The 27274-nt window shown below is 37.6% G+C and overlaps 2 protein-coding genes across 3 annotated transcripts; one reads left to right on the forward strand and one right to left on the reverse strand.

Moving 5' to 3' along the window:
* Positions 1-15: 15 nt before the first annotated feature.
* LOC145905879 (COX assembly mitochondrial protein 2 homolog) lies at positions 16-1696 on the reverse strand. Its single transcript, XM_082993197.1, has 3 exons — positions 1480-1696; positions 259-330; positions 16-187 (listed from the first exon to the last, which is right to left on the reverse strand). The coding sequence occupies exons 1-3, from the start codon at positions 1558-1560 to the stop codon at positions 71-73; spliced, it is 270 nt and encodes an 89-aa protein (XP_082849323.1). The 5' UTR covers positions 1561-1696; the 3' UTR covers positions 16-70.
* A 379-nt stretch (positions 1697-2075) lies between these two features.
* LOC145906715 (unconventional myosin-Va-like) lies at positions 2076-25792 on the forward strand. Of its 2 annotated transcripts, XM_082994168.1 has the most exons (41): positions 2076-2212; positions 2437-2559; positions 2920-3091; positions 3332-3476; positions 3819-3975; positions 4624-4767; positions 5052-5133; positions 5340-5447; positions 5791-5903; positions 6217-6348; positions 6657-6790; positions 7351-7432; positions 8540-8680; positions 8905-9035; positions 9329-9407; positions 10907-11080; positions 11512-11609; positions 11722-11835; positions 12197-12335; positions 12754-12911; positions 13446-13635; positions 13875-13991; positions 15055-15144; positions 15545-15769; positions 15831-15924; positions 16366-16493; positions 16786-16905; positions 17603-17752; positions 18056-18169; positions 18490-18609; positions 18776-18894; positions 19066-19165; positions 19564-19735; positions 19839-20021; positions 20505-20659; positions 21049-21138; positions 21601-21751; positions 22150-22283; positions 22532-22689; positions 22955-23129; positions 23490-25482. In XM_082994168.1, the coding sequence occupies exons 1-41, from the start codon at positions 2186-2188 to the stop codon at positions 23736-23738; spliced, it is 5487 nt and encodes a 1828-aa protein (XP_082850294.1). In that variant the 5' UTR covers positions 2076-2185; the 3' UTR covers positions 23739-25482. The 2 variants fall into 2 exon arrangements, with proteins under 2 accessions (XP_082850294.1, XP_082850295.1); XM_082994169.1 differs by lacking the exons at positions 22955-23129; positions 23490-25482 and adding an exon at positions 25713-25792.
* The last annotated feature ends 1482 nt before the right edge of the window (positions 25793-27274 follow it).

Here is a 27274-nt window from a genome sequence, read left to right on the forward strand (position 1 = left end):
GACCAACAGTCAGGGTCAGATTAGGAAAAAGGAATAAAAACTTTATTTTTCTGACCCAAAAACAAGATAATTAATTTTGTTGACTGGAAGATGTGTAATTTCTTCTAAAATCTTTATAATCTGTAGAACTTGAAGTTTTTCGTTTCTCCAAACTTTTCTCATAGTTAGCCCGTCGATTATTTTCCCGCTACATGTAAAATTATTATTTGTGATTCTGCAGACTTTGACCATAACAGCATGTTCTTATTATCTTCAAACCTCTTTTCGTAGACATGCACTCATATCTTTGCTTAATCCATCACACACTCCAAGAAACTTCTTGTAAGGATGCTGAAAAAAAGATAAAAAATACATCATTGAAAAAATATGTTAACAAAAGAACCGTCCAATGTTTGCATACCAATTTGTTTTTTTTCCACAAAAACAGACATTGCATATTAAATTAAAAACAGTTTATTGTAAACAAACCATACATCACCTGGCAAAAGTCATGGTAAAAAAGAAAACCTACAGCATTTTAGTAAGCTACAAGAATTTTGTGCAGAAAAGTAGCAAAACAAGAAGTTTGCAGGTTTATTAAAAAAATATTTCTTCTGTGATATTTGCAATCCTCCATTGAGAAACCTAACTAACCTCTGGTAAGGTTGATAATTGGTTCTATTATCCCTGAAATAAAAGTTTCATAAAGATTCTGTAAAAAGTGCACCCATATTTATAAGTCAAATTTGTAAAAATTTAAATTCCTGACTATTGTCTCTATTTTGGCCAATCAATAGTAATAGCTACTTTTTTAAAAATTTTATGTATCATAATCTGGTGTGTATTGCTATAAACAATTCTTTGGTTCTATATTTAAACTAAATTGTAGTTCAAAGAAAAGCATTTTGCTTGGGTGGTATACTACAACTTGTTGGGAGGTGTGACCAAAATGTCAACCGTTTCCAGAGTTTTAATGTAGCTTTATAGTTCGATTGGCCTTGGCAAATGTTTTAAATAGAAGGTCAGGATGAATTGATTGTCCTGGTTTTGCAAACACCTGTAATATTGCAGATGGCAAACAAAAAATGGAGGAAGCTAATTATATATCTCTACTGAAATTTTCAGTGTTTATTCAATAACCAGTGGGTTATAAGCAATTGCATGAAATATTGATGCATTGTCTGGTTAAGAGTGGTTACAATTTTTATACCAGATCGATATAATTGTCAATGAAAAAAAGCAAACAGTTTTCGAAAACCGGATGAGATTTCCTAAACAACTTAATAAATTTTCTTTGATCAAACCTAAGTTTTACAAAATTTTTTAAGACACATTAATCGTTGGTGTTCTTGCTGGAACGCCATACCCGCAAAATACCAGCAAGCGTTTCGAATTACTTCGCCACTGTCGAATTGACGTTCACTAGAGTTTTTAAATCCATCGCCCCAAGAAAAGGAATCATCAGTATTTTTGCTAATAAATTTATGTAAGACAACACACCTGTTTGTAGCACTCCTGCAGTTTTTCCACGATCGCGTTGCATTCGGGTGTATGTAAACTGGGTGACAAGTTGGGATGCATGACCTCGGCAAAATCAGAACGACGAGAAATCACCAAGTCATTTTTTTGTTACTTCGAAGTCACGAATACGACGCATGACTGATTTGAAGTGTAAACATTTTAATTGACCACAATTTTTTATAGTTGGTTTACAATATTGCTGCCCTACTATTCGTTAGTTGCGTTTGTTTGGGCCTAATTGTTATGAAAAATCCAAAAAGACATCTATATTAGCTTGCGGTGGTTTAGCAGTTGTTGTGCAAATTGGTTCCCTATTACAATTTTCGTTTTTTACTATCATGCGCACAAGTTTCCAAAAATAGCTTTTTATGTGTGACTATTTATGTCACTGTCAAAATGCTACTCGTGGGGTATGAGGTAATGCTGACGTTCAAAACACTTTTTATTCGATTCCGTTCCGCGCCAAAGAGCATACGTAGACTCACTTATTTACTTTCTGGGACGGCCCGACTGAAGGTCCATCCAGTCTGTCTTTGTGTTTGAACTTGTACAAAACTTTGTTATTTTTCAGTGGTTTGTAGCAATTTGTTATAATTTTGCTTGTGGCAACTTTCGGATAGGTGTAAGCTTGCGAAAAAGTATGATGTTGTAAGGATTTATTTTTGCCAATTCAAGAAAAGACGACATGAGCACCATAGAACTATATACCAAGGTAAAATCGGTTTAACACTACCAGCATGATATCTCATTGCCGCTTCATATTTAAAGTAACTTTAAGCTTTTATTGTAAATTAACCTATGAGCTATACATTATTTCCATTTAGTATGTAAGCTATGAAAAGTTTTAAACAAAAGAATGCATATAAATTGTTTTGGGTGTTTTAATTTTCAAGTAATTTCCATGCACTAATTAGTGGCTGTTTATTTGTGTAACAGGAAACCCGTGTTTGGATCCCTGATGTTGAAAATGTTTGGAGAGCTGCATCTTTACTGAAGGATTATCATGAAGGGGACAAGGAAATATCAATTTCCATTGAACCTATAGAAGGAGAGGAAGAGGTAGATTATATACACAAGAATGTTTGCCCAAGCACTATGTGGGATATTATTGTTAACTTATACTGATTTTATCAACTGCACATTTAAATCTATAGCAAATCTTGACATAAGGCGTTACCTACAAAAAGCAGACAAAACTTTTGAAAAATATGTAATTATTCCCTACAAGTGTTTGTCTTTGTATAATGGTCAATTCACATTCACAACTGTTTTTTTTTTATATTATTGTTGTGTTTTTTTTGGTCAGTTTAGACCTTTCAAAGCCATTTTTGGTTTGAAGAAATATTGCTTGATCTATGGAATGTACCATTTTCAAGTTAATTACTATGCTTTCCTGAAAAGCTGTGTCTGTCTTTTCAGTATGAAACACAAGTCCTTGAAGTTGTCAAAAAAGGTCTGCCGCCATTAAGAAACCCAGACATTCTTGTTGGAGAAAATGACTTGACATCACTTAGCTACCTCCATGAACCAGCGGTGCTTTACAATCTTCAAATTAGATTCGTTGAAAGAAATGCTATTTACACATATTGCGGTAATTAGATTTTTTCAAAATTACAAAAAAATCTGATCACTGTTAATTAGTAAATACTAAATTATTTTATACATATTTTTTTATTAACATTACTATCCCATCAAATAAAAAAGGAAATTATTTTTATATAATTTTTTTTAATTTTGAAACGTCTAATAAGTTATACAGGCTTTTTTGTGTGTCTTGATCTCAGTAATTTAACATGGGGTATGTTAACTTATCCTGTGTATTACCGCACAGGCATCGTTCTTGTTGCCATCAACCCGTATGAAGAACTTCAGATATACTCAGATGATTTCATTCAGCTTTACTCTGGCCGAAACATGGGGGAAATGGACCCTCACATCTTTGCAATCGCAGAGGAAGCTTTCAAGCAAATGTCACGGTATCTAGATAACACACTAAAAGTTGTTTTCTTTACTAACCGTTGCACATAATGAAACTCTGACTGTGGTATAATATTGTGGTGTAATTATGTGGTAGACATACACTGGATTGTGATTAACTTTTTGTCATATGTCCTCTTTTTATAACTTTTTTATTTGTCGAACTTGGACAGGGAGTAATTGGAAGAATGTTTAGGAGTAATTAATTTACCATAAATTTTATACTTATTTTGTTTCAAATCATTTGGCTTTTGATCTTTTACAATTGGCAAATGGGCAATTGTTTAATGCAAAACTGTCTTTTCTGGGCCTTATGACTTATATTGATTTTTTCTCCTTAGGGAGGAGCGGAACCAGTCCATTATCGTAACCGGCGAATCAGGTGCTGGTAAAACAGTTTCAGCCAAATATACCATGCGTTATTTTGCCTCGGTTGGAGGCTCAAGTAGTGAATCTACTATTGAGCAAAAGGTTCTTGCTTCTAATCCTATTATGGAGGTAAATCAATTGATCTGTATTGAACCCTCATCTGGTTATCTTGCAAACAGAACAACCTCTGTATTACTTTATGTACATTTTGTGTTTGGGAATGTTTGTGTGCTTGGTATTTTTGTCAAACAAAAAAATGTTTATTTATTATTTGTTGCTTGATTGTTTCATTTCATACACCATTCAGTTTTCTTGTGAAACTACTGGTTTCATTAAATCCAAAAGCTAAATGTGGGACAGTGGTTGCATTGTACACATATACTTTGCTTTCTTTTCCTAAAGATACAGACCCAGATTTTCCAATAGTGATGATGTTTTTATATTGATCCCATATGACACACTAAACTGCTGTCAGTGCCCCACTTGAGCTTATCACACTTATAAAATATGCATGTCTTTCTCCAGTCACTGAAGACGCTGTCTGCCCCAAAGCATAGGCAATAGGTTTTTGTTATTTTGAATCAACCAAAACAAATTGCAATTTTGTTTGCGGATTGTGAATCCTGATGCAAAATAAAAAAATATATATATATAATTTTATCCAGAGTGACATTGAGTTTAATGTTTATGCATGCACAAAATCTGAATTTGTTCCCTTTTTTGCAAAAACCTTAGTAAGATGAATGAGTAAAAAAACGTGTATTTTTTTATATGCAGGCAATAGGCAATGCCAAAACAACGAGAAACGACAACAGCAGTCGCTTCGGAAAATACATTCAAATTGGCTTCAATCGACGGTACCACATTATCGGTGCCAACATGCGAACATATCTCCTGGAAAAATCAAGAGTTGTATCACAGGTGGTGAAAAATAGCATAAAAACAATTCACTTCCTGCATAGAGTTTGGTTAATTGTTTTTTATTATTACTAAACAAGGCAGTAAACAACCACTTGTTGTTGTGTAATAACTTTAACACAACTAGAACTAATTATCTTTACAATCATATAAGTGCCTGACATGGATATTAAACACAGGTGATGTTTGGTAATAAATGTGTTAAGAGTTTGCTGGTATCCATACACGAAACAGAAAAAGTAACTGGAACTACTGTTCAAGCTTAATGCCAATTATTATCTGTACAGGCTGTTGAAGAACGAAACTATCACATCTTTTACCAACTCTGCTCTTGTTGCGATCTTCCCCAATTCCAACCATTGAAATTAAGTATGTTTGTAAAATGTATTCTACTATAATCTTTGACTATTCTTGAAATGAGTTTAATATTTTTTTGTGAAAAATAGTAAATATATCTGATCTGGAAGAGTCATTTGTGTCATTATCCATTATTTGATGATGCAGCTGTAAAAAAATTGGTGTATGTTTTGCGAAACAACTGCAAACTATATAACCACTGCACTATATTTTGCCAGTGCCGGCGAGCAGCTTTGAATATCTCCGAAATGGAAACTGCATTGAAATAGATGGCGTGGATGATAAAAAGGAATTTCAAGAAACCGTTCATGCCCTTACATTGCTAGGTGACTATTTGAAGCTAATATCTAAAGGCTGTAAATGCTGTTGTTGGTTTTGTATTCAATTACATTAGGCATCAGTGTTATGGTGAATTATTTTACCCTGTGGGCATATAAGTGTTTACTATTTTGTTTTCAAGCTAAGATACAAAGAGAGCGCCTCTCTGTTAAAAACGATACATTGTTTATGAATTCAAGTCCATATCCATTATTTTCATGAAAATTTATGCTTTTTTTTGCATGATTGAGGTGCTATGATACTTCATTTGTATTGTTTTTTCATTTAAATTAAATATTCTTTACTGTGCACATGTGAAGGAAGAATACAGTTTCTGCTTTTATGTAACAGGGGTTAGCAGCAAGTATCAGTCCCTCGTATTCCGAATTGTTTCGGCAATTCTCCACATGGGGAACATAGATATTGAAGAGGGAGCAAAGGGTGATGACACATGTGACATCAAGGTTGGATTCATTTCTTATTGATTTCTCAATTTTAGAATAAGTTTGTGAAACCTTTAGCCGAATTTGGAATTTTTGCCACATCTTGGTATATGTTGGATATTATTCAGTATGTTATTTGTAGTAGAAGAGTCTGTTTGGTTCTTACATGTTTTTTTGTGAAAACGCCTCTTTTGTGAAAAGTATTTGTTTCAGATGAAACTATTTCAAACAGTGCATAACATCTTGTTTGCATTCAAACTTTTTTTTGTAAAAAAAGGGATTGCTTTCATGTTGATCTGCATATTTTTGAAGTACAAGTTTGTTGTTTCCTCAGCTTGACGACGAACACTTGGTTACAATGTGTGATCTGTTAGGAATAGAAGCTAAACAAATGGCGCAGTGGTTTTGCCACAAGAAAATCACAACAATGGCAGAAGTGCTGGTCACCCCCCTCTCATTGGATCAGGTATGCAGATATTTTCAATACATTTTGGGTTTTTTGGCTTCGATTTTTTTTCTACATTTTGCGGATTTTTTAGTTATCCACAACATGTAAAAGTTGTTCGGACTTAATTGATATTTTTATATGCATTCTTATTTTATGTAAACATCTTTTATTCAATGTCCTCAAAATGAGACATTTAAATTTTTATGGTTAAGTTTGTTAGTGTCTTTGTGACGACATATCAACTTTGAAATGATAGTGTTTTTTGGGCCCTTGTATAACAAAATTACTTTACACAAACTCATCAATGTAATAACTGTTATTTGTAGGCATTGTTCGCTCGCGACGCCCTCGCAAAACACATGTATTCCAAATTGTTTGAGTGGATAGTAAACAAAGTTAACCGAGCTCTTGTCAGCTCCACAAAAGAAAATTCATTTATTGGAGTGTTGGATATTTATGGGTAAGTAAGTGGTTCAGGTCAAGCCACATCCATTCAGGGTCTTAAATGTTTTTGTGTACTCTACTCTTTTAACAGTTTTGGACTAGTTTTTTTGATGTGTTTATTTGTATATGTTTAAACACACTATATTGAAAATCATTCATGAGACTGATTTTTGTTGCTGGTTAATCTTAACCTCAATAGCTACTATTATGCAATTCGAAACACATTTGTTTCATCTCATTCATGGTGCACTTATGTATTAATTAATGAAACTAACATACCAATAAAAATCAAAAGCACCCATGTAACTAATTGGTAAGTGTACATTAATAGTAACCAAAAATTCAAATATTTCTGTGTAGTTTCTAATTGTTTTCGTTTAATGGTAATCGTAATTCTTGGAAATTGTTTAAATATGTGATTTTGACTCTATAGCGGCCACAATATAACCCTAACCCTATTGCCAAGATGGTAATGATGACTGTTGCTTAATTAAAATAAATAACAAAATGGCTTGAAAAGTAACTTACATGGGGCATGTTGTGTCATATGTGATGAGTGCATCTCTAACCTCGCAGATTCGAAACATTCGAGGTGAACAGCTTTGAGCAGTTCTGCATAAACTATGCTAACGAGAAACTCCAACAGCAATTTTGCCAGGTAATACACCTCTGCTTGCATGTTAACAACCAACATGACTTTGCAGGGCTTATTGTGGATATTCAAGCATTAGTGTTTCATATTTTTGGATGGTCGATAACTGCTTGTTTTTGCTGATAGTTTAAGAAAGTTTGTGTGCAAGAAGCAGGTTTTTTTGTGAAACATTTTAAAAATTTTAGCTAAATTGTGATGCACATATCTATGACGAATACTAAAAATCACACACTAGATATATGGATAAGTGCAGGATTTTTAAATTTGTTGAAGCTTTTATGTAGTATATAGATTTTTTTGTCACCTAATTTTCAGAGTTTTTGACTAAGCTATGACACATGCATGATTATGAATCATCCCAGAAATTTTATACTTGTTAATGTACAGAACCTCGTGCACATTGGGTTTTTTAATATGCAAAGGTCTTTTAATGTGTAAATTCTGGAAATCCATCTGCAAAATCCTTCAATATTTTGCATGGCAAACGTTATCTGAGAATTTATATTACGTATAAAACACCTTGTTTCGTATTTATAAAAAATGTTGCATTGTTTGCGCTAACATTTATGCTTCAGCTACCCTACAGGTTCCCAGCATTTTACAGCACCAGCTTACTACAAAACAGGCACTGATTGTTATGCGCTGAGCCATGACATTAGCTGGCATTGTTGTGCAGCCACTAATGTTACCTCCCTTCCAATTTTTCACAAAGATCTTTTATTACTAGAACACTTCAACCACTTGAACAACTGTGACGTTTAAAGACTAGATTATTATCTTCCATATTGAGATTGCCAAAAAAATAACTAAGTTTTAGAGGAGCCTGTTTATTGGTTTGTGATATATTTGTTAGAAATTCTATTCATAACTTAATTTAGCAATTTAAACAGAGATGTCACATTTGCAACTCTCTTATAAATGAAATCGAACAGGTTTTTTCCATGCACATATAAGAACACCTTTCTCCATTGCTGTGAAAAACACATGTGGTCGATATTTTTGTGTAGTGTGCAGTAAAGTATCTGCATGACAGGACCATTAAAATTCTTGGTGAAAACTGAAATTTAAAGTATTAAAACAGGAAGATTCGAATACAATTTCCTCTGCTTACAGCATGTGTTCAAACTGGAACAAGAGGAGTACGTCCGTGAGGAAATCGAGTGGAAATTCATTGATTTCTATGACAACCAACCTTGCATTGATCTGATCGAACGCAAACTTGGAATTCTTGATTTGTTAAACGACGAGTGTCGTGTAAGTTAGAGAAATCGTACATATTTCGAATGCTGCATTGTGTTTTATCATTGAGCATTAGGGGTTTTGAGGTTTAAGGTTGGAGTAATTTTATTTTAAATTCCTAGATTTGCCCACAAATAATTAGTAAATGGTAACTTTGCTCATCTTGAATTTTTATCCTTCAATAAAACTGTATAATAATAATTTGTTCATCACCTGACTTATACAATGATTGAATGCAGATGCCAAGAGGAAGCGACCAATCTTGGGCCCAAAAACTTTACAACAAACATCTCAAAACGTCGAAACATTTTGATAAATCAAAACTATCCAACACCTCATTTTTTGTGGTGCATTTTGCTGATAAAGTTAGGTAAGGCAACATTGAAAGTTTATGAAAGGAGTGATATCCTGTTTACTTTTTTATTTTTTTAGCCCTTTTTTTATAGAAACACTTTGTTTTAACAGTTATACCAAAGTTTCTATGACGATAATAATTTCAATATTAATGGTAAAAAATCATCAACTGCTTTTATTCAATACTATGCCCAAATTAATGGCCTACCTGATAACAGAACAATAGCAAGTCCTGCCAAGGGTGTAATTTTGTCTTTATATCATTATAAAAAGTCTTCTTTCTATAATGTGGAACTCTATTACTTGCAGGTATGAAATCGAAGGCTTTCTGGAGAAAAATCGTGACTTGGTCCAAGAGGAACAAGTCAACATACTAAAAGCAAGCCAGGTAAGCTAAATTTAGCCTAAAACATATTGTAGCAGCTATATTTTCCTGCTGCAAAGATATTGTGAGCAGTGATAAAGTTTTCAAAACCATTTTTTGCTTCAAGAGTTTGCATATATCTATAGCAAGTGATTTTTACCATGAAAACATTTATGGCCCAAGTTAAAACAAAAGCAAGGCAATAGAGAACAGAGTGGCCACCTGCATTGTTAGCATTGAGGAAGCCAATAAAATACCCCTGCCTTTATTGACTGGTCAGCCATGAAAATTTGTAAACATACACACCAGTTGATTTCAATGACCAAGAAATTTCTGAGTCTTGTTAAGTGCAGCTGACCGATTCAAATCCTAGAGAAATAAGTCTATGACAAAAGTAAAAATGGCTTCTAAAAAAAGCTGCTTGCGTGTTGTTTGGGAAATATTTTTTGCCTGCTTCCTTCTTTGAACATTGAGTTTCTGGGTGTTCAGTCTTTTTGGTGCATTTATGCCTTGAACTATTTTAACAATAATCTAAACCAACTTTCAACCAAACATTTGCCAGATTTCAAATTTTTTTTAGGTATTTTCCAAATCTTTTCTATGTTAAAAAAAGCCCTCGTAGAAAACTTCAAAATAAACAAAAATAACAGGGAAAAGTCCTTAAAAATGATAATTGTTAATTAAGTTTTCATGTCATCAATGACAGATTTTATACATATAGTATTACTATGATAACTTAAGTTTACTTAAACATGTTTACGATTGAATATTTTGCTTATTTTTTTTACTTTCGCATTCCTCGTCTTCACCGAGTACAGAAGGTAAAGCATGTATTTATTTGCATTTGTGCATGATAAGTTTTTATTGTTTTACAATCACTCCATCGTTGCACGTGTATGTTTTACTATATTACACAGTGCACAGTGTTACATGCATTTTAAATTATTGAACAATTTTAACAGTTGCTGTTTTGTTGCCATCTAACAAGAGCTACTTGCTTTATTAACCACAATAGCAAAGCTCAACTAGTTGTTTAAGTGTGTCACCTTTTCCTAAATAGTTAACTTCAATAACAAGAAAATTTTTACGTTGACAGATTTTTTTACGTATGTTTATGTAGTGTATGCATCAAACCTTTGTGTTTTCAGTTCTGATATTAACAGATTAGTGATTTGTTGTCAACTAGTTACGAATGTGTTCTTTTTCAGTTAGTTTAAATTTCTACTATATATAAGTGTTACACTGTAATACCCTGCTCTTATAGGAAAAATATTTAAAGAAATCATTCACAAGCATGTGCATTACTGTTTCTAACATGTTAATTGAAGCCAAAGCAAAGGTGCATGAGGCCTTGTTGACCAAATTTAAGAAAAGCAAAATCACAAAACCCATTAAATGCGTGCCAATTTCTTTTAAGATACACTGCACGAAACTGTTCCTTACAAGAATTTTATACTCAATTACCTGCAGTTTTTTATGTTCAAGTTAAAATATTGGTAAAAAACACCGCACCTTGTCTCTAGTTTGAGTTGGTGAGTGAGCTGTTTGTGGAGACGGACGATGCAGCCGCCAAAGAGGTGAAAGCTGGTGTCGGGAGACAAGGAACAAGGATGGCAAAAATCTCACATTCAACCACGAAACCTATGACAGGAGGAATGAAGGGGAAGAAGGAAATGAGGAGGACGGTAGCGGGACAAGTAAGTCTCACATATATTTGTGCTTTGAATGCTGGATACCTTGAACTACATTTTCTTTTTTTAATTTTCTTGCGTTTTATAATATGCCCACACCTTATGTTCTTGGATTTTTAAAAGTTTTTTTTTTTACCTGTCAAATTATTAAGCATGCCGTATCAGTCTATATGTGTTAAATTCTTTCTCTGATTGGCACTCTTTTGCAAAAGACTGACTTTTGTAATGTAAACAGTACACAAGCTTTTGCGATTTTCCCTCGCTTCGTCAGGTATAAAATTTTTTACCTGTATAACATTTCAGACAGTCAGCCTACCTACATTGGAAATTTAAACACACTTACATGCCTAGTTCGTAACGCTCGCATTTAAATCGCTTTGATGTCAAGAAAAACTTATCTTGATGTTTATATTCAAGTCCGTTCGTTTATGTTTAAGTTCCAAGACTCACTGGGAAGACTGATGACCACTCTCAATTCAACAACACCCCACTACGTTCGTTGCGTGAAACCAAACGACTACAAACTCGGTTTCACGTAAGTTGATTTTCCGGCAATGCCCACGGTCGTGGGTTCAAACCCCACCCAGGACAAAACTTTTTTACGTCCAATTCTCATTGGGTCATTGATATTTGTACTGTTTGTTAAGGTTTGATGCGAAGAGAGCAGTACAGCAGTTAAGAGCTTGTGGAGTTCTTGAGACGATTCGCATCAGTGCGGCTGGTTACCCTTCAAGATGGACATACTCCGAATTCTACGGAAGGTAAATCGCTAAATACAAGCTATACGTGCAGCAAACGTGTAAAAAAACCCGTCACCCAATTCGGCAGTTAAACCTTTGTAACATTCCGAGGTTACTATTAAGTTAGTTAACATTGCAAAATTGTTAGTACATATTTCTGTCTAATATATAGAAATGTTATGTACGTGTGTGGAGTATTATATGCTGTATGTGTTTTATGCATGCAGTGCGTACATTTTGCATTTACTTATACTGATTAATTGAAACGCCCTGTAACCGCGCGAGGCATTGTAAGGTTTTTGGGAATTAATGTAAATTTTTTCTTTTTACTTTTGCATTTTTCGAAATAATTATCTTTCTTTTTTTTTGCTCGCGTTTCCAGGTATCGCGTGTTGATGAGAAGCAGCGAAATCGTGAAGAAAAACTACAGGAAAACTTGCGAAACCGTCCTCGCCCGTCTCATTACGCAACCCGACAAATTCCAACCCGGAAAGTCGAAAATCTTTTTCAGGGCCGGTCAGGTGCGTTGGGAAATACAACATTTTTTGGTCTTTGCAAAATCCTTGTTTAGATGATAAAAAATAAAAACATATAGTGGAGCACCTTCCTATTTCGATGGAACTAGTTCATGGGCGTGAATCTTTTAAGTGATTCTGTTATCATTTCCGGTAGTTTACCATTAAAAATGGATTAAACAATGCTTGAAAAATGTGAACTGCATATTAAAGCAAATATATAACGCAAAAACAATTATTGCAAACGTAGACAAAGAATAAAAAATATTCTTTGAGTCACGAAATCAAGTAATCGAAAATGTCATGCAAACTGGGCAAAATCCTTACACCAGTGGCTCTTAACCGGTAGGATATGTCACACCAGTGCATTAACATGCGTTGAAAACCTTCAAAAGACATAACCAGAAGGGGCTTTCCCCTGCAGGTCGCGTACTTGGAGAAATTGCGCGCGGACAAGTTACGCGCATGCGCAGTGATGATCCAGAAGAACGTGAGGTGCTGGATGCAGAAGATAAAGTACGTGAGAATGAAGAAAGCAGCCATCACCGTGCAACGATTTGTCCGGGGTCACCAGGCCAGAAGGTAATGTCCTCATATTCCGTATCAAGTAACTTACAAGTAACACATACAATTGTTGAAATCATTTTATAACGTTTTTTATGCGAAAAAAACAGAGGTGGCCTATAAAAAATATAAAAAAATAAACAAAATAAGAACAATGGCCTTGCTACTTAAAACCACAAGGGTTATTTAGTCAAGCGCCTATGTGAAGGTGATCTCCTCACGGAGAATCACGGTCTGAAAATAGGTTTTGACCACCAGGTATCATAATGAATTCTAAACTGTTCGTTCTTCCCGTAAAAAAACAACAAATATACATCTTTTTGTTCAAAAAGGTTGTATTTCTGACTTCTTCAGAGAATAAAACAAACACAGTAGCGAGCCCAAACGCAAGGAAATTACGCGACGAAATAGTACTGCCGTAGGATTGCAGCAAATATGCACTGGGAGGTGATGGGTTGCGACAGGGTGCATTTGACGTTTGGTGGCCTCCAAGACGGGCTTGCCAAAGCAAAACCCCATTTAATGTCATTATTTTATCATTTCCATCCGCAGCTTGGCGAGGTTCATGCGCCGAACGAAATCTGCGATCCAAATTCAAGCAAAATGGCGGGGCTTCGTCAAACGACGTTCGTTCGTTCGCACCCGAAACGCTGTGGTCACAATACAGTCGCACACACGTGGTATGTTCGCCCGGAGGTTGTACAACGTCATGCGGCGCAACTCCAAAGCAATATGCATACAGGTAAGCAAAACGACTCGAAAATGTTAGTTTTGAAATTTTGGTACAACTCTGGGCGATATTCTCGAGAAAAAAAAATTCATTGTAGTTTTTTAAAAATATTTTACCTTAATTATAAGTTTTTAAACTTAGTTGGGGGACACTTTTCTGTTTAGAGGGGCCACAAATCACAAACAATATGACCATTTTTGTCATTCGAATACAAGACGGAGGTATATTTGATGATATTTTTGTTTCTACAGAGATACACACGCGGGTGGTTGGCGCGCGTTCATTATCGCCGTCAAATGCGTCTCATCGTCTACCTCCAATGCTGTGTGAGGAGGTTGATCGCAAAACGGGAACTCAAGACTCTCAAGGTCGGTATCGCACATCAGTGTAACACAATTACTCAAAAAACTTTATTTACGGATTTGCTTATAATTCTGCGAATGATGATGGCATAAGTTCTTGCCGAAACGTTTTTTTCGAATAAAAACGTGACAATGTTGATAATAGTATGGGCCATAGTCTCCTCATTCTCCGAATTAATTGAAAAAATCCTATAAAAAGGTAGACAAAAATGTCATTTAGACAACAGGAATTAGCCAGGTGGTACCAACGAATCTGTCTTATCTTGCCAGGTTTACAAAATTACCCACTAAGATTGACGATTAGCGTATTTTAAAATTTTTAAAAGAACACATTGACGCTGATCGTCAAGCACTCTTCGTGTATAATTTTGGACAAAAAATACTATTTAGAAAAACAATTAAACAACGTCTTGGTGTCTACAGATTAGAAATCCTCTAGTCCCATCTAGTCTGTTCAATATATTGCTTTTATTGATTTTTGTATCCCATTGGGCTTGAAAAGAAAGCGTTCAATTAGGGCCAGGGTAGCTTTTCTCATTTCAAACATTTAATTCTCTATTCCAATGTATCCTTTTTCTTATGCAACCCACATTTATTGTGGTGAAAGCTCATCAACTTGTTATATTGGCCAACCTTTTTCGCTTTCGGCATTCTCGTTATGTTCGCTTTGGATCTATTTTTCAGCCCTGTTCTATGCCATTCCTTTAAAATTTGTATCATTATCAACACATAATCCCAGTCGAACATATACTGAACCAAATAAAGACGCCCAGTTTAATACGGCGCAACAACAATTTAAACAAAATATCGATTCAATGCCATGCTCAATAATAATGCGAAAAGCAAGACTTTAGCCGCTTTTGTAGGCGCTTGGTCTCAACTCAGTCAGTTAGTTCACAGCACTAATGATGAGCACAATACTGTTCAAAACGTTTGCTCATAATGATCAACATATTTGCTTTGGCCTTTTTTATCCCTTGTAATCAACTACAAAGTTTTGCGCACCATAGATTTTAGCTCTATTCAAGCTTAACGATCACCATGGTAACGAATATTTTCACCCCTGCAGATCGAAGCCAGGTCCGTGGACCATTTCAAGAAGCTCAACAAGGGAATGGAAAACAAAATCATGGAACTGCAGAGGAAGTTGAACCATTCGGTAAGTTCGCTGATGTGGAACTTGAACGTGGCTCAAAGCGAATCAGGTTAAGTTGTACCTTTGTCGGGCTTAGCAAACATTCTACCGGAAAAACTACTTTCACCTTTAGGGATTGTCCATTTATTGCCGTATTACAAACATGCTGGAACCTAATGTTCATTGCACGTCACACAATAAACACCAGTCGCCACAATAAACCGTAAACCAAAACGTTTCTCCGTCCAAACCTAAAAGTACTTAAAAGCTGTAATTTTTCCATACAAGGCCGAACCTAATATGTCATACGAAGAACGCTAGTCGCCCCAACAAAACGTCCATTACGTTTTTTAAATCAATATCGATCAAAACGTTTCACCGCCAAGACCCCGAAGAGCTGAAAACTGTCATTTTTCTACACAAGGCCGAAGACAACAAGGTCCTGACACACAAAGTCTCCGAAATCTCTGACCTCAAACAACAGTTGGCGAAGGCGGAAGAGGAAAAATCACTCGTCAGCAAACTACGTCAGCGGATTTCCGAACTGGAAACGGAAGTGGGGGAAGTGCGCCACCTGCTGGCTGATTCCCAGGCCGAGACCAAGATCGCACTCGAGTCGATGGAGAAGGAACGCGAGGACAAAGACGGGGTAGATATTCGATAACGGGGTTTTGCAAGACTTGCTTGTATTTCAAACCGATGCTTTTTAGATCATATTGGAGCTGACGTCAGAGAGAGATCGGGTAAAGGAAGAGCTTAAAACGTCTCTAAGTGAGATGAAGGCTAAGGAGGAACAGATGGAAAGTACGTTTAGTGTTGTTAAAAGTTTCGCCACAAAACAATACTTTCTGTTTGTATCTACATAGGCGTTAATTTTTTAACGTTTTGTAAAATATTAAGGGTGACTTTTCCAGGTTTCCGAAACACGCAAAAACTTGTCGTCTGTCTTATCGCCCTAAATATAGGCAAGCGACGAAAATTCCGTTTCGTGTCAGTTTGTTACGTAACAATCCACGAGACACTTGTGTTTGTCCTGATTGTGACGGTGAAAATACAGGTCGTTTGAAACTAGCTTAACGCATAGTATGTGGTTTTCTGACAATAAATTTTAATTTAAACGAAATCCACGGGTGACAATGCATACGTTGTCACCCCTGTTTGTTTGTGAGGGGTGACATGATACTGATAGACGGCGAATATGAGACAGTAAGAAACGCAACTTGCAACTACTTTTTATCTTCATAGAATCGCATGCGGAACAAATGGCGACCTCCAGTGCCCAACTGCAACACGACTTGGAGGAAGAACGGTCTCACTACCAGAACCAAGTCAAGGAATACAACCGACTCGAAACACGATACGATAATCTCAAGGTACCACAGAAAAAAACAGTAAAAATTTGCCGCGCTGAAACAGGAATATGTTTTTTCCACAAACAAGCTCTCCGCGCTTAATGCATTGTAGTTCAACAGAGTATTCCAGTGTTACGCAGTAATATGTAATGTTGGTAATGTCATGATTTGATGACTTGGGTGGAACCCTTGAAAGTTGTCGAAAGTGCTGGAACCCAGGTTGAGGAGCTCTGTGTTATTCGGTTGAACATTTTCGAAATTTTAGTATTACAAAAAAATTAAAACATTCCTAAATCTTCTTCATCACTTGTAGGATGAGTTGGAGCTGATGAGGAGTAAAGAGCGTGATGCGGATGAGAGCCAGGATGAGAATCGTCTCACTCCTCCTATAGCGCGACCGAGGAGCGTCGCCGTGATGCAACATCACATGAATGTAAGGATCGTTCAACTTTTAAACCAAACCAACAAATAGAATTTTTCCCTATAGCTCGGTCGGCAGAGCGTTGGGCCTGGTTATCCCAGGGTTGTGAGTTGTTTTTTCAAATCTCGCTCCAACTTGTCGGGAAAAAGTGGCTGATACAGCCAGGCTGCAATGCCTGGGCTGCGAAGCCCGGAAACCTTTTTGTATTTTTCCGTATGCGCTGTAAACTTGCAAGGGCCACCATTGCTTGGAAGGGTCCGCTGTCCTAGTGAGAAAATGTATTTGGAATGTCTTATTTTCCCGCTGTAGATTGCGTTTAATGTCAGCCGATAAGTTCCTTTTGAACGGCACCTTTAATACTCTATATTTGAAACGAGTAAACAGCGGTTGAAATTCGACATGATTGGTGATGTTACAAGTTTAAATGGATTAGGTAGCGGTGCTGGATTCCATTGTCTTGTTTTAAACCTTTCTGTTTGTTTATTTGATAGAATAGCGATCCCGGCAAAACTAAAGCATTGCACCTTGGCAATTCTTTGCATTGCGGCTTTAGTAAGTGCGCCTAAGACCTTGGCTTGGAAACTTAACTTTGTGCATAGATAGGTTGGGAATTTTGAACTCAAGATGGCGTCGTTTTTTTTCTGATTGCGATTACATTGATCTTAAAAAATATAGCAAACAAATCTTAAGGTAATAATGTCGTTGCCAGGGTGACGTGGATTCCGCTGGAGACACCGAAGAGCTTTTGGAGTTAAGGAAGAAGATCGAAGAGCTTGAGGAGGAAAAGAAGAGCCTGAAGGAGCGGATTTATGAAAAAGCTCAGGAAGAAAAGTCCTCCCAACTATCAGATCAACTACAGGTAAAAAATATTGCAGCCACTCAAGGTTGTTGTATTTTTATTAAATAACTGTATTATAAGTGTAGCTCCTTTTGGTGGATCTTATAACCGTTGTCACGTATTCAATTCACAGCGTTTCGCGCAAATTTCGGGATTACGTTGCTTAACACTTTGCATGGGAAAAGATCTTAAAAGCCGAGAGATTAAAATCCTGGGAATACATTTTGCAATAAACTTCCCTTTAAAAAAGCGGATTTCAATTTCAAAGTCGTGCCTTTTCACCTTATTCGCTACGAAGTAACATCCTCATATTTTTCCCACCAGCATAAAGAAACGCTCGCGTTGAACGACCAACTGAAAACTGAGCTATCGAATTTGAGAAAAACAATCGCTGAAAACGCTTCATCTACTCTTACCAAAGACGGCGATGTCTTCAAGGTAGAGAGAAAATACCTTTATCACTGAAATTTACACTATCAGTTTCTTTATGTGTGTGATACATGTATTCAACACCCTTCCACATAAGTTTAAAGCCTTGCGTTGATATAATGACAAAAAATATGATCGCTATGAAAAATTGTGTACGTTATGATAATCTCCAAAATTACTGCAACCTCGTGGTAATAAGGTCTTAAAAATCGCTTGAAATTAATCAAAACTAATCCGTGCCTAATCCTATTAACATACGGATTTTGCTTCTGTATCGTAGCAATGTTGTTCATGCAGCAATAGAGTGAACGCAATCGTTGTTTTTTTAGGAGTTATACAACCAAATGCAAGCCATGCAAGACGAACTGGAAGTGAGACGGGCGGAAGTTATTCAGTTGAAATCGTACGTGGCTCACCAGCCTGCTACCAGCATGGACCTCGTGGACAAGGTTTGTGACATTTATGAAGGGTCGTTTATTACAAAGTATCGGTTTCGTGTATTGCAATACCTCTGTATTAAATCCACACTATTTGGATCAATTTTTCAACGGTTTCCTCCGCATTTTGTGTATGTTTTTTGGGGAAAACATTATTTTATTGGATTTTACCTTGCAGGGGACGATGACTGGTACAGAGTTGCTGGGCAGTCGAAACAGAATGGAGGACATCAATCTCGATAAACTGGAAAAGAGCGATTTGAAGGCTGTGCTTATCAAAGTGTACGACCACAACAGGTCAGTATTACCCTAAAAACGAACATTTTATCATAAAAATTTGCCACAGTAGCGATAGAAATACGTAATTTTTGTTTTAAACTGTTATTGTTGAACTGTTTTGGATTCTAAGGCAAATAGCGTTTTCTTTGTTTGTTAATAAATGTCATTGTGGTTTCTTTGTTACGTCAGAATGCTGGAAGCGGAGCTGGAGGCCGAAAGACGGAATCACGAATTTGAGACTGGAGAGTTACGGGAAAGCATCCTACACCTAACACAGAAGAAGAAGAAGGTGGGGATATCGGACATTTTGCATTTACTTTTAGTCGAGAATTTGTATAAACCGCAGTATTCTTAATGCGAAATTCTTGTGTGTATGACATATATAATTATGTGTAGTGTTCTTTCTTGTGACAAATTATCTTCGGCAAAACGCGTGAAAAAAAATATATGACAGCTGCAATTTAAACTTTGTTTAATCTTGGTCAAATTCTAGCCACATTTAGTTTCAAACAATCATAATTTTTTTCATAGTTTTTTGAATATTTTTTTCATAGTTTTTTGAATATTTTAATTCATTGTTTTCAGTAATACTACCAACAGTAGCTGTTTGCACATAAAGCTTGTGATCTGTTGCTTATTTTACTTAAATTTGCGTAAATATACGTTTACGTTGCTTGCTCCGAACAGAATGGTTCATTTGATATGTCATCACCGTTCGACGGCAACATCCAGCAGGAGCTGACCAGGTTGTCGGCCGAGAACATGGAGCTGCTCGCCAGGATAGAATCGATGGACAAACAAAATCGCAAGTTGAAGCGGCAACTGAAGTTGTACAGCAGAAAACTGAACTTGTCAGACGGTAAAGCTGTGTCTTGATAAAACATCCGCTGTGTTTTTGTGTTACCAGCAAAATGTTGTTCATCAGAAAAGACCGTTTTTCATAATGTGTAAAATATTGCCAGGAGCGCCGAGGTCCGAATCTATGGCGACTCTCTCATCCGCCGTGTCCAGCAACGCGGATGAGGACGCCGCATCCATCCACGGCCACCCTGTGTTACGTCACAAAGACTCCACGGAGGGAGGCATGGGCATGTTGCAATACAGACAGGAAGATACCGTGAAAATTATACAAGGCCTCATCGTGGGTAAGAATGTTATTATTACGTCTAAAAAGCGCGTCCATAGTTTTGTTGATTTTTGTAATAACTTCTTATTATTTTATTAAATTTTCGAGTACACAAAGAGTTTTGTATTAAGAATTTCGACCTGAAAGGTCTCATCAGTGCAGCTTTAGTGTGATTTACAACGATCTTGCTAGATAAATAGCCAAGTAAGAATGTTTACAACCCGCTATATGCAAATATAGTATTTCCACAATTTAATTTAAAACTATTAAATCCAGTTGGAATAACGCGTGCAAATTTCTGTACCATTAACACCATTACCACCACCGTTTCATTCTGGTCTTTTTTGTTCATACAATTTTTTTATATCTGCAAGCAGAATTTCCCTTACAAACATAAGGTAGTTGACCATGATGGACTGTTGCAAAATCAACTCCACTGTTCTTGTCTACCAACCTGTGACGTTTTGCGTTAAATACTTGTTATATGTTAACTTGCTTTCAGATTTCAAACCAAGAGGGGTGGCAGTCAACGTTATACCTGGGCTGCCGGCTTACCTCATATTCAAACTTCTGCGTTTTGCTGATTATCAAAACGATGACAAAATGATCAAACATCTCCTGCATCAGGTTATTAACGGTATCAAGAAAGTTGAAAAGGTGGGTGGAACATTTCTCCAATATTCATTTTAAATACCTTTGTATTAATCCAGTGTTGCATTTTTACCAGTGTCCCAAATATATTTTGCATAGTAATGCGAAGCGCACTGTTTTGCTTTATAAAATAATCTTTTTTGTTTATATTTTCAGTTCATAACATTTTAATTTAGGTTTTATAAAAATCCCAGTGCTGTAAAATTTAATGTGAAATTTTACCAATCCGCTAGTGTATCACTGTATTAATTTATATTTCTTTAAGATTTTAGACTTATTTTTCTTTGATTCTTTGTTTCTTTGAAAGAAAAAAATGTTCAAAACTTGAAAGTTTGTTTGTAATTCTCTGGAAATACAACTGGCTACGTTAAATATAAATATAATAAATATTTCAGAAACACGATAATGATTTCGAGTACATCTCCTTCTGGCTTGCCAACACATGTCGTTTCCTCCACAATATGAAGCAGTACAGTGGGGAGGAGGTTAGTGTGTGTTATTTATTTGATTTTTTTCTGACTAACGCAAAATTTACCCAATTTGTGAAGGATTTTTAGCTTCGATTTCCTTAAAAAATTATAATTTGCTGCAAATTGAATGCTTTTGAAAGTGTATTGTACTTACTTCGCCTAAAAATAACTCGTAAAATTTTATTTTTCTACTTATATTTGTCAAATCTTTTCGGAGAAAACTAAACTATATTGAGTTATAAGAAAACTGTTATCAAATAAGTAGTTGTGTACGATGACAAATTTTAATAGCGAAATCTGCGGTCAGCTTTACGTACGGTCGACAAAACTTTGTAAAGATATTGCTGGTTGGTTCTATTGGAACAAGCCATGCTGCCAATGTCTATAATTGATGTCTATACATATATATGTTAGTAAAAACGAACATACTACTGACAACAGACTTAGGTTTGTTACAAAAATATATTACGTCATCAGGAATTTATGAGGGACAGCACCGAGCAGCAACGACGCCATCTTCTCCGAAACTTCGACCTTGCAGAGTACAGACCCGTGTTTAGCGACATTTCCATCTCACTCTTCCAACGACTCGTTCTGATCGTCGTTCATAAGATCAAGCCTATGATAGGTGAGACATTTTCCACATTAAGCATTGCAGGAGTTTGTCCAATGTTCACTTTTTTACTATTTCTACCTTGTTTAAATTCTACTGCGTTTGTATACTTGGGCGTCAAGCGGTTAAATAAACGGTGTGGTTCGCTCCAGATTTTAAAAAATCTTCAGTAAACGCTTTGACATTTGTTGATCTGTATTGTGGTTTAAAAGTGACGGCTCTCCGTTAAAGCAAGTAACTTTGCACTTAACATCATACAGTAGTGATTTTTGCCAAACAAAAAATTATGGTCTATGAGGGTGTCATATATTTCTACAATCACACCTGGTCCCACGACTTGGCTATGTATAAAATAGGGTTCCACATATACAGTAGTTGTCAATGCGCTTGTACAACTTGTGTTGTGGTTGCAGTACAAGCTATGTTGGAACATGACACAATCCAGGGTCTCTCGTCGTCTGTGAAACCTTCAGGAATGCGTGGGAGAAGTTCGAGCAGGGACAGTGACCACGGTGCCGATTACACGGTCGAGGTTATGCTCAAACAGGTAAAATTCAGCGGTCAAACTGACAAAAACCTGTCTAATATTGAAGGGTTGCGTATCAAATTAAGTTTCCAGTTTTGCGTGGTAATTCCAAGTATTGGTATTTTTTTTAATATTTGGCAAAAAATGAACATTTTTTACGGAACAATCGTAAAAAAACTATTAAAACAACCTAACTTTTTATACGAATTGAAATCCGTCTGTCCTGAATCCGGTATTCCCCTTGTACACGTGACCGTTTCCCGTTCCAGCTGAGCGCGTACCACAACATGATGATCCAGCACGGCATCGAGGTGGCGCTGATCAAACAGGTTTTCAGACAGGTGTTCTACGCCATCACGGCGCACACCTTGAATAACCAACTCGTCAGAAAGGAGCTGTGCAACTGGTCTAAGGCCATGCAGATCAGGTGGGTGGCTTGTAACCGGTTGAAGCCAGTTCTAACTGGTTAGTGTTTTATTACCGTTGGGATATTAATCTTTATTCCTATGTCAAATCGTCAAGACACTAAATTTCAAGGATAAACAATCAATATATCAATGCATTCTGGTAATAAATCATGTAACTGGTGTTTTGTTTAAACAGAAGGTTTTGTATTATGGCTAGAGTTGGATATCGTTAATATGGGATCCGCGTTTCAACCAGTTTTAACCGGTCTAAACCAACTTGCGCAGATACAACGTATCGCAGCTGGAAGAATGGCTGCGCAAGACCAACTTGGCGGAAAGTATGATACGAGACACTCTTGAACCACTCGTCCACGCCTCGCAGTTGCTTCAGGTCAAGAAACAGTCGGACGGAGATGCGGAGGAAATATGCAAGATGTGTACGAGTCTAAATGCACAGCAGGTAAGCGTTGATCTTTAACGTGATGAACGGATTTTTTACCGTTGTATGTCGAGGCACCGTTCTGTTAGGTGTATAAGAGCTGCCAAAAGCTTCATTTTGAGTATTATTATGTGTGTCAATACTTCTGTATTTTTGAATGCTCTTTGAAAATGGTCATTTTTATCAAGAATTAATTAATTTTTTTAATAAACACTGTGTTATTCGACTGTTAAAAAACATTGTCTTGGTGTCAACAGTTTTTAATACCAAAAGCTGAAAGAATTTACGTGGAGAAGCAAATCCTAGTCCTTTGTAAACGCACAATTGTCGCGGCGCACAACATAAAAACGTATAATTGATCCCAACTCTGCAAAAACACAGATCGTAAAACTCCTTCAAATGATGACTCCGACAAACGACTACGAGGAACGGGTCTCGGTCAAGTTCATCAAAACTGTGCAGTCCAAACTCCGCGGGGCCAGATCTGGAGGTGGACACAACGAAAGTCTCCTGATGGACAACAGCCACATGTTCGGAGTCACCTTCCCATATTCTCCTTCCCCGCTGGGCTTGGATCAGATCACGGTGCCGGAAAACCTACGCTGTTCCTCCATGATCAAGTCGGTGTAGTCGCGTCCGCTTTTGCGGAACAGTTATCGCAAGTAGGAGTTTTATTGCATCAATTGCCGCAGTTTCATTTACTCGTGTAGGCAGGAAGTTGTATATTTTACTTGTCAGTAACATTTTGCGGTGCGCTACTACCGTTCTCCACCAACCACGTATGTTTTCGTTGCTTTGCTTTAATTAGAATATTGCTTTTTGCCTGTCAAAGTCCGCTGCCCTGACTTTTGCCGCTAAGAATTGGTGTAGGCTTTTTTCACTCCAAAATAAGATCTAAACGCACATCTAACGTGCATGACAGTTCTGGATTTTGTAGCTCAGAATACTACCCTAAAATTACAACTAGTAGGCACAGTTGTATGACGCAAACGCAATCAACCGTAAACGTAACCAAATTTCCGGCAATTTAGACACATAATTACGGCGTTCTTTTTTGTAGAATATATTCCTTAAAGCATCTGAACATTCAAACATTGTAACTGTTCCTTGTAATCGAAAGCACTTTTTCCTCTGGAGTTGATATTGTGAAAAAATCCAGTGCAATAAGCAACACAAATCACCAACCGACCGATAAATCTAACATTCGCGTGTGCTAAGTTTCCATTAACGCACTGTTGTAACTCGTCATTGTCGACTGGTACTGACAAACTTTATGCATTTGATCACATCCACACTGTTAAAAATCCGCTGGAATTGTCCGGTGCTTTCTCCATTAATTTTGCACCCCAAACGTTTTTTTAAGTGCGATGGTTGATTTATTGTCTGCTATTTACTCGGGCTTGTTAATTGTATTCCAGCAATTGTCCGCTGTTTATTTAAACTGACATCCTATTTATTTTGATTTCGTTTCTTCGTATTTGCGCTTCTTCTCCTAGCAAATTCGTTTTTAAGTTACTGTACATAACTGTGTATGTTTTGAGTCTCCTGTGGCATGTTTTTGGTTGCATTATGTAACAGTGTAATCACTGAACCGTGACTGTGCGCAATCACCAGTTGCAATGCTTACTGGACCGTAGCCACCTTCATGAACTATTATTGTAGGAAATTGATTGACGAAATGTGTAGCAAACTCTGCCTATTTTACTGTAGCAATACCCACTTAGTCATATCCCACCTAGAACTATATAGCAACCATTAATGAACTGTGGCGAGACATTCTAGCGAGAGAATGCTGCTTTCCACTTCGTTTTTTAAACGTTTCCTCAAGATAGCGCCCTTTTCTTTCTTTGCAACGATACCAAAATAATTGTGACGTCAAGCGTTGTATTTGTGTGACGCAAAGAGAGCCATCTATGATGTCATTACCGGTAAACAATTGTTGATGAGCTGTTTCCATTCTTATCGCATTTGGACGACGCGCACATACACCGTTGTAAATTCGTTTTGTCGTTGTGGTATTTTTGTTGCTTTGTTTTTTCAAACGCTTAGGTTTCTGACCCCGTCTTGTGCAGTGTTCTCCAAGTTTCGTCGCTCTTTCTCGCGCTTTAGAATTTCATGACGCGATTTTCAACAAAACGAACAAACCAGATTTTGTTGAGGCCTCTCTCCGTTAAAATCCCAACAACATTCTCGGAAGAAATTGCTATTGTTTCAACGAAATAAATCGGTTTCTTTCGGCGTAATTTTCGCTTTACCTGCATTGGTACGTTTCTGTTTACATTGTCATTTCCTCGCGGCCGCATTGCGTGGTGTTTTCGAGTAGTTGTGATTGAGGCCGCTGGGCTAATTCGTCCGTGCAATAAACGTCACCGCAAGCTCAGTTTGCTTTAAATTGTTGTGAGCTGATAAAGGATTTTGTCACTGATAAATAAGCACCAAAATCACTTCAGTTTTTTTGGGATAATTGTTACAGTTTCAAGACTTACACCAAACACGGAAGGTGACATATTTGCAGTGAGCACATTTTTATAGATGTAGTATTGGTGTGTTAGGAATTAATCCCGTTTTTACACACTTTTAACTGTTTTAAACTGACTTGGGCAGGTACAACGTCTAGCAGCTGGAAGAATGGCTGCGCAAGACCAACTTGGCGGAAAGTATGATACGAGACACTCTTGAACCACTCGTCCACGCCTCGCAGCTCCTTCCGGTGAAGAAAGAGTCGGACGGAGATGCAGAGGAAATAAGCAAGACGTGTCTAAATGCACAGCAGGTAAGCGGTTTCTACAATGTGATGAATTGTTTTCTTGAGGCGTTGCACGTCTAGAAACGTTCCTACATGTACTGCAAAATACTAGCCAGCCTAAAAATGATAAATTAGGTTTGTATTAAGAAGCACTGTACTTTTGCACTTGGAGTATATTTTTATCATTAATGATTACGTTTTGTTAATAGCACCTTAATCCGGACCACCAGGGTAGATTTTCGGAATTCATCCTGAGCGGCAGAGTCGGCACCTTAATCCGGACCACCAGGGTCGATTTTCGGAATTCATCCTGAGCGGCAAAGTCGGCACCTTAATCCGGACCACCAGGGTCGATTTTCGGAATTCATCCTGAGCGGCAGAGTCGGCACCTTAATCCGGACCACCAGGGTCGTTTTGGGCAATGTATCCTGAGCGGCAGAGTCGGCACCTTAATCCGGACCACCAGGGTCGATTTTCGGAATTCATCCTGAGCGGCAGAGTCGGCACCTTAATCCGGACCACCAGGGTAGATTTGGGCAATGTATCCTGAGCGGCAGAGTCGGCACCTTAATCCGGACCACCAGGGTCGATTTTCGGAATTCATCCTGAGCGGCAAAGTCGGCACCTTAATCCGGACCACCAGGGTCGATTTTCGGAATTCATCCTGAGCGGCAGAGTCGGCACCTTAATCCGGACCACCAGGGTCGTTTTGGGCAATGTATCCTGAGCGGCAGAGTCGGCACCTTAATCCGGACCACCAGGGTCGTTTTGGGCAATGTATCCTGAGCGGCAGAGTCGGCACCTTAATCCGGACCACCAGGGTCGATTTTCGGAATTCATCCTGAGCGGCAGAGTCGGCACCTTAATCCGGACCACCAGGGTAGATTTGGGCAATGTATCCTGAGCGGCAGAGTCGGCACCTTAATCCGGACCACCAGGGTAGATTTTCGGAATTCATCCTGAGCGGCAGAGTCGGCACCTTAATCCGGACCACCAGGGTAGATTTTCGGAATTCATCCTGAGCGGCAGAGTCGGCACCTTAATCCGGACCACCAGGGTAGATTTGGGCAATGTATCCTGAGCGGCAGAGTCGGCACCTTAATCCGGACCACCAGGGTAGATTTTCGGAATTCATCCTGAGCGGCAGAGTCGGCACCTTAATCCGGACCACCAGGGTAGATTTGGGCAATGTATCCTGAGCGGCAGAGTCGGCACCTTAATCCGGACCACCAGGGTCGTTTTGGGCAATGTATCCTGAGCGGCAGAGTCGGCACCTTAATCCGGACCACCAGGGTAGATTTTCGGAATTCATCCTGAGCGGCAGAGTCGGCACCTTAATCCGGACCACCAGGGTCGATTTGGGCAATGTATCCTGAGCGGCAGAGTCGGCACCTTAATCCGGACCACCAGGGTCGATTTT

The sequence above is a fragment of the Ascidia mentula genome, chromosome 6, assembly GCF_947561715.1.
Source record: "Ascidia mentula chromosome 6, kaAscMent1.1, whole genome shotgun sequence".
Classification (NCBI taxonomy): domain Eukaryota; kingdom Metazoa; phylum Chordata; class Ascidiacea; order Phlebobranchia; family Ascidiidae; genus Ascidia; species Ascidia mentula.